The sequence below is a fragment of the Balaenoptera borealis genome (assembly GCF_965194805.1).
Source record: "Balaenoptera borealis genome assembly, chromosome: 15".
In the NCBI taxonomy this organism is placed as follows: domain Eukaryota; kingdom Metazoa; phylum Chordata; class Mammalia; order Artiodactyla; family Balaenopteridae; genus Balaenoptera; species Balaenoptera borealis.
The window spans coordinates 9,677,866-9,685,681 of NC_138871.1; the positions used below are offsets into that span (position 1 = coordinate 9,677,866).

Here is a 7,816-nt window from a genome sequence, read left to right on the forward strand (position 1 = left end):
TTTATTTTTGGCTGTGTTGGGTCTTCGTTTCTGTGCGAGGGCTTTCTCTAGTTGCGGCAAGCGGGGGCCACTCTTCATCGCGGTGCGCGGGCCTCTCACTATCGCGGCCTCTCTTGTTGCGGAGCACAGGCTCCAGACGCGCAGGCTCAGTAGTTGTGGCTCACAGGCCTAGCTGCTCCGCGGCATGTGGGATCTTCCCAGACCAGAGCTCGAACCCGTGTCCCCTGCATTGGCAGGCAGATTCTCAACCACTGCGCCACCAGGGAAGCCCTCAGGGCTTTCAACTAAGGTGGCACATCTCTTGCTGTGCTCTCACAGCCAGGGATGGGACAACTGTCTCCCCTTTCTTTGGAAAAGATGCTACTAGGTCACCTTTCCCCCATGGCCCCTCTTTCCAAGGACATCCCTTGGGGATACCTTCATTTGGGTACCACCTGTCTAAGAAAAACTCACGTGTATGTCATCTGCTGATGCCTGTTACCATTACTCTTCACCTTTCCACAATCTTGGCCAGGTACTGGGGACAGAGAAGGGATGTCTGCTCTGATGGAGGGGGTGGTGCAACAAACCATCGGACTCCATCTTGCTCCGAGCGTGAAATTGGCACTGAGGGAGGGCAGGGTAACTCCCTCTGCCTGAGAGGTGGTGACAGGTGAGCAGACCTTGAAGACAGAGTAGGGGTCCACCAAGCACAGAAGGAAGGGTAAGGAGGGCGTTTCTGGCAGAGCAAACAGCCCCTGGAAAGGATTAGAGATATGGGAGCTCAGGGCACGTCCAGGGACCAGCAGGTAGCCTGGTGTGGCCCGGAAGGTGGGCCAGTGCCTGTCACTGCCTCCCCCTCCCCCCAAACATGGCTGAGAGTAATCTAGGCTGCTCCTGCTGCTGGCTGGTTGTAGATCTGGGACTGAACTCTGCCAGCCCTGGTGGAGCAGGATGATGAGGGAAGGTCAGATCTAGTTTGGGAAGGGCTGAAGGAAGCCCTGCTGGGGCCCAAGGCTGTGATTCATGCAGGGCTCGGTGGAGCAGGCAGCTGGGGACTGTGTGTGGAGGGGAAGATGAAGACCACAGAGAGGAACGGGAATCGAGTTATGTAATAGTCTCCACTGCCCCGAGAGCCAGCCGCTGGTCTTGGGGGTGGGTGGGGCTGGGAGGCAGCAGCGGGCGACACAGAGCCTGGGTGGTGGCTGAGCCTCAAGGACTCTCTCTGGCTGTCCTCAACCTAGGCTGGTACCCAGCAGGGCCTGGTGTTGCCCCTTCAGGGAAGGCCCAGGTGAGAATCAGCATTGACTTGTAGGGGGGAAAGGATGGGGTGGGGTGGGTATGAGCAGCCCTGGCCTCAGTTCCTGCAGAGTCCTGGAGGCCTGGCCTTTCAAGGAAAACAAGCCAACAGACAAAAGGCTGCTGCTGATTGCAGTGTCTGGGGAGATACCCACTGGCCCCCCAGCCTGAGAATGGTGGGAGAGGGTGAAAAATGGTCCTTCTCAAAGCCCATTTGGGCCACCAGGGTGCTCAGATTCCCTGCCGTGGGACAGGGAACCACGGGGACAGGCAGGAACTTGCTTAAGTGGCTGCTTCCCCAGATCCAAAGGCCACCCCTCTGTCCTTCCTCAGGGAAGGGGTTTCTGAAACCTCTCCATCCCTGGCGACCGTGGGGTGGAAACCCAGCAAGTCGAAGGATGCATTCATGAAACCTCTCTGGAGGGGGCAAGGGAGGCTGGCCGCCTCTCCAAACCTAGCCTAGGTAGTACCTACCCCACCAGGCTGTAGGCACTCTCATCTAACAGGGGAGCTGGGTAGGCTGGCAAGAGGCAGGGAGAGCCCAGGATCAAGGAGGATGTCCCTCAGTTCTGCCATGTGGCTGGGGGGTGGTGGGTACCACCTGTCTGAGCCTGGGTAGGGGTGACACATTGTGGGCACCTTGAGGTCATACTCTCTGCTCCCATGAAGATGGAGCAGGCACGCTGGATCAAGGTCATGTCCTCTGGAGGAGACTTACTTTCAGAAGTGGATCGATGCTTTATACAGAGGATGCCGTGCACAGCTGCGGGCTAGCGACGAAAGGCCTGGGTCTAGGCTGGGGTTACAGCATTAGGGGCTCTGGAAAAGGTGAAAAAAGCGCCCTTGAGGCTGCCCAGGCTGGCGCTGGTGGCAGTGGCCACAGGGAGCGTGGGTAGGGGGAAGGTGTGTGACGACCGCCGGTCCTGCGCAGCTCTTTGAGGCCAGAATGAGGTTAGGGTGCGGTGTGTGCTTAGCCGGGAATTTCTTCTCGCCCCAACTGCTTTTTCCAGGGCTACTCCAAGGGGGGTGCGCAGTTTGCGGGGTGGGGGAGGAGTCAGCAGGACTGGAGCAGGGAGGGGGGCGTCCCTACAAATGCAAAGGGAAGCTCTTCCCTTCGAAGCTGCCCCTGAGACCAATATTTTCTCTGAATTGAGTCAAAAAGACCCCGCCCTTGACTAGGTCTCCTTGCTATGCACCAGGGGACATCCTCTTCCTACTGGTCACGAGGTCGGAGTTTGCAAGTCCCCCCGCCCCCCTCCGCCTGAGTCTCAGTTGTTGCTGAGACTTGGGTCCAAGCCAGTTTTTTTCTTACCTCTTTGCCGTTAATGGAGGAAACTGAGGCAGCTGCAGGAGAAGCAGGAAAGCTGAAGTCGTCAATCCCAGGCTCTGAGCACGCGCTTGCCCCCCGCCCCGGGCTTGGGAGCCTTCTCAGTGGCCCCGGGACGCGGCAGGAGGCGGGACTCTGGCTGGTCGCAGACGAGCTCGGCAGGCGGGTGGCGGCAGGGGGCGCTCGCCACCTGGCCACGCGCGCCTCCTCGGGCTCCGCAGGCCCGACGGAGTGCAGTCGGTGCAGAGAAGCATTTGGGGGATGGGTTCGCAGCAGTCTCGGCTCACCTCACGCCCTCCGTGGGGCTTCTTTCCTCTCGGGCTCCGGTCAGGGGGTGTGGTTTATTCTGCTCCGGCGCCCCGACACAGCCACCCACCCTCTCCTTGGGGCTCTTGGGTGGTGGGAGGGGAGGTCTGCTCGCGCCCACCGTCCTAGACCCGGGGGCTCGGTCCTAGCCCCGCAGTCCGCAGGAGAGATGTCCCGCCTCAGCGCCCGCGGACCCGCCAGCGCCGCGTCCCAGCTCCCCGCGTGCACCGACCCTTCCACTTCTGCCAGCATCCTTCCCTTGGTCCCGAAGACCCCGGACGCCGGGCCCCTCTGACCTGCCGCAGAGCGGAGGCCGGGAGGAAAACGGGGTAGGGATGCCAAGGCGGAGGCCCGGGGCGCCGGGAGGCTGCGGTCCGCCCACCCCTCAGCGAGGCGCACCTCCCACCCACCCTGGGTCTCACCGCCCGCCCCGCCTCCCTTCCCTCCTCCTGCTCCCGCCTCCGGTCTCCTCCCTCCTCCAGCCGCGCTCTCTCTCCTCCCCACTCCCCTGCCGCGGCGGGCTGCCTACAGACGCGGCTCCGGGCTAGAGCCGGCGGAGCGGAGCGGGCCTCGTCCTCCTTGCCTCCTCCGAGAACCGGCGGCGCGCCCCCTGCCCGGCCGGCCGGGGCCCCGCGCCCCAGCGTGAGTCCAGCAGCTTCCCAGCGGCGGCGCCCAACTTTCCCTCGGTTCCGGGCGGGGCGGGGACGGCAGCGGGACATCTTGGTAAACTTCTCCGGGGCAGACGGCAGGGATCCCGGGCGCCGGTGCAAGAGGATGTAGGAGGGCGGTGGCCGGCCCCGGGCGTCCCCCGCCCTCTTGGCCCCTTTCGACCTGGCCATGGGGCTCCAGCACCTTCAGCGCAGTCAGGGGGGCGACCCCCTCGTCTAGCCGACCTGGGTGGGAAAGCGCTGTCGCCGGCTGTGCACGCGCTGGGCGAGCAGCGCCCCTTCTGGCCACGTCCGGCCCCGCCATGGACCACCAGGAGCCCTACTCCGTGCAGGCCACTGCGGCCATCGCGGCGGTCATCACCTTCCTCATCCTCTTCACCATCTTCGGCAACGCGCTGGTCATCTTGGCTGTGCTGACAAGCCGCTCGCTGCGAGCCCCGCAGAACCTGTTCCTAGTGTCGCTGGCTGCCGCCGACATCCTGGTGGCCACGCTCATCATCCCTTTCTCGCTGGCCAACGAGCTGCTGGGCTACTGGTACTTCTGGCGCACCTGGTGCGAGGTGTACCTGGCGCTCGACGTGCTCTTCTGCACCTCCTCCATCGTACACCTGTGCGCCATCAGCCTGGACCGCTACTGGGCCGTGAGCCGCGCGCTGGAGTACAACTCCAAGCGCACCCCGCGCCGCATCAAGTGCGTCATCCTCACCGTGTGGCTCATCGCAGCTGTCATCTCGCTGCCGCCCCTCATCTACAAGGGCGACCCGGGTCCCCAGCCCCGAGGGCGCCCTCAGTGCAAGCTCAACCAAGAGGCCTGGTACATCCTGGCCTCCAGCATTGGATCTTTCTTTGCACCCTGCCTTATCATGATCCTTGTCTACCTGCGGATCTATCTGATCGCCAAGCGCAGCCACCGCAGAGGTCCCAGGGCCAAGGGGGGCCCTGGGGAGCGTGGGTCTAAGCAGCCCCGCCCTGTCCCTGGGGAAGTTTCAGCCTCAGCCAGATTGCCAACTCTGGCCTCTCAACTGGCTACTGCTAGAGAGGCCAATGGATGCTCCCAGCCCACTGGGGAGAAGGACGAGGGGGAGACCCCTGAAGACCCTGGGACCCCCGCCTTGCCCCCCAGCTGGCCTTCCCGTCCCAGCTCAGGCCAGAGTCAGAAGGAAGGTGTTGGTGGGACATCTCCAGAGGAGGAGGGGGCTGAAGAGGAGGAGGAGGAGGGGTGTGAGCCGAAGGCCTTGTCAGCGTCTCCCGCCTCAGCTTGCAGCCCCCCCCTGCAGCAACCCCAGGGCTCCCAGCTGCTGGCGACCCTACGTGGCCAGGTGCTCCTGGGCAGGGGCAAGGGCACTGCGGGGGGGCAGTGGTGGCGGCGGCGGACGCAGCTGACCCGGGAGAAGCGGTTCACGTTCGTGCTGGCCGTGGTCATCGGCGTCTTCGTGCTCTGCTGGTTCCCCTTCTTCTTCAGCTACAGCCTGGGTGCCATCTGCCCTCAGCACTGCAAGGTGCCCCACGGCCTCTTCCAGTTCTTCTTCTGGATCGGCTACTGCAACAGCTCGCTGAACCCTGTCATCTACACCATCTTCAACCAGGACTTTCGTCGTGCCTTCCGAAGGATCCTTTGCCGCCAGTGGACCCAGACGGCCTGGTGAGCCCGCCTGCCTGCTGCCCGTGCGGGGTTGGTGCCAGGTGGTGCCAGAGCCACCCTACTTCTTGCCCTGTTTTATGTGGCCAACTCCGTAGGGCTTTCTGGTCCCTTCCCTGCTCCTGCAGGCCTCATCCCGGAACCCCCTCGGAGGGGCAGGGTCTATTTGAAGCTTCCCCTTGCTGGCTTGGCCGTGGGGGGCCATCTTCTCCACCCCCTGCCTGTGCAGAGGCAGATGGATGAGGCTTGGACCTTCCTGAATGTAGCCGAGGCCAGGCTCCCTCCCAGAACCCCAGACCCCTGCAAACCTTGAGGACCCTGTGTTTTCTGGTTGATCACTTGCTTGTGGTGTTTTGTTTCTTTCTCATCTTCCCCTTGAAAAGAGCAGGGAGCCAGCCTTCTGCTTTTTCCAGGAGGGCCTGCTGCTGAGGAAGAGGCAGAAATGACGATGGGCATCCGTGCTGTGTGCCCGTGGTCCCCATTAGACCCTGGGTGGGGATTTATGGGCTGGCACCATCTTTGGGCCCTTCTTCTCCTTCCCCCTGCTTTTGGAGTTGTAACTCCAGAACTGTGGATCATTTTCCTCACCCGGCGCCCCTCTGGGAGGCTGGTGGGTGCGTGGATGCCTCAGTGGGGGTGGTCTGGGGGTCTGGCCTCTGCCTCCACGGGAGAGCCCTGATCACTAGCATTCACCGCCTGCAAAACCCAGGGCAACAATAGCTTGCCGCCTACTTGCTGCAGGGAGATGAAAGGCTTCGCAGAAAGTTTTGAGCTCCGTGGGGGAACGCACTAGAGAACCAGAAAATGTGATTATTCGGTGATATAAAAATCCCCCTTTTCTGGGTTTACCACCGCCTGTCTTCCTATAGACTTTTGTTCTGTGCCTGGGGTGTGAATTCCTACCCCAAACTGGAAGTGGGGAGTGGCAGACAGAACCACGACTTTAGTTAAAGGATTTCTTCCAGAATGTGTTCTTATGCCTGCAAAGGTTTGAGTTATTACGCTGCATGACAACTTCTCGACATTTCACCTGCAACACCAAGAGGGTTTTCATTGGCTTGGACCCCCCAATGGGGGAGAAGTCTTTTGTCATCAAGCAGGCACATTGTTTCCCCAGGATCGCTAAAAATACACACCGCATGGGAATGGTCTGAGATGAGAGCATGTGGTGGGGTGCTGGGGCTAGAGCAGGTGAGAAGGAGCCCCATGGACTCCCAGGGGAGCCTCCCACTGGAGTTCCTGGGCAGGGCTCCAAGCCCCAGATAGATCCCTTTGATGCAGAACTGATTCCACCCCGGGTGGGTACCGTCTGCCCATCTCAGACCCAGCCACGTTGCTCCACCCCACTGATGGGCCTCCAGGGGCCTCTCCCTCCTGGTCCCCTCCCCCACCCCAGACCTGGCACCTGGAGCAATTGGGAGCATGTGGGGGATGTTTTGCAGTCTTCCCCATGCGAGTGCCTGGCTTCACCATTAAGCCGGTGAGCATTTTGTCTTGGGGGCGGGGCTGAGCAGCACAGGCACTGCGGGCACGCTGATGGGCCTGGCTAGACTTGGAGGGATGCTGAGGGAGTTTTCTGGGGTGGAGAGAATGGAGGGGACCAAAGAGAGTCCCTCCTGGGGTGGAAGGCTGTCCAGTTCATTCCCTGGTCCCAGTGTGAGGCCAGTGCATTGCCTCGGGCAGGGCTGGGGAGGCTGGGCCCAGGGGAGGGGCTGGCTTATGACATCTGCTGACTGGTCTTGTGTGTGCCCCATGGGACCCCTGCTATTGTTGCCTGTGACTCCCTTGTTGTGATATGCAGGTTTTTTTTTTTTTTTTAAGTCTGAGCTATTTTATCAATAAAGGATATTTTGTAGTAAGCAAGCTGTGTCCTCATTGTCCAAGGGCTGCCAGAAGTAGCTATTCCTCACCTACCTGAGTAGTAGACTCTGCGCATGGGCGCCCTCCCAGGGCCAGTTGCCCTTTGCTCCTCTGGGTGCGGCTGGCTGGTACCCACCCACCTGCCTGCCTGCTTTGTCCACTCAGCATCCCTTATCCATCATTACAAGTCAGTGGGGGCGAGAGTCGCCCGGGGAGCCTGAGACTGGCTGCCTGGGAAGGGAAGGAAGGGAGGGCATCCCAGAGGAGATGGCCTTTGGGCAGGGTCTTGGGGGAAGATCAGGAGTATACCAAGAGGGAAGACAGGAAGGTATTCTGGGCAGGAGAAAGCACACGCAAAGCATGTTGTGTTCGGTGAATTTGTGGCAGTTCAAGAGTCAGCCTGAAGCCAGCCCTGATGGGCGAGCAGGCACAACAGCTGGGGGCCAGCAGGGGTGGTCAGACACCACCCACATGGGATGGGAGGAACATGGGGAAGGGGGAGGGGGAGGAGGGGAGGAGGGGGGGAGGGGAGGAGGGGGGGAGGGGAGGCGAGGGGGAGGAGGAGGAGGAGGAGGAGGAGGGGGGAGGGAGGGTCTCTCTGAAGAATGTTTTAAGCTGCTGCCTTCAGAAAGGGGCAGGAGAGGGGGATGGAGCTACTTTGTCAGGCTCTCCAGCACTAAGATTCAGAGCTGGAAGGCCTGCAGATGGTTCCTCTCAGTCTCCTCACTTCCCAGGTGA

At 61.4% G+C, this 7,816-nt stretch overlaps 1 protein-coding gene across 1 annotated transcript; it reads left to right on the forward strand.

Annotated features, from left to right (window-relative positions):
* The first annotated feature begins 1,365 nt into the window (after window positions 1-1,365).
* ADRA2B (adrenoceptor alpha 2B) lies at window positions 1,366-7,073 on the forward strand. The gene has a single exon (XM_082357410.1). The coding sequence runs from the start codon at window positions 3,882-3,884 to the stop codon at window positions 5,223-5,225; it is 1,344 nt and encodes a 447-aa protein (XP_082213536.1). The 5' UTR covers window positions 1,366-3,881; the 3' UTR covers window positions 5,226-7,073.
* Window positions 7,074-7,816: the final 743 nt, after the last annotated feature.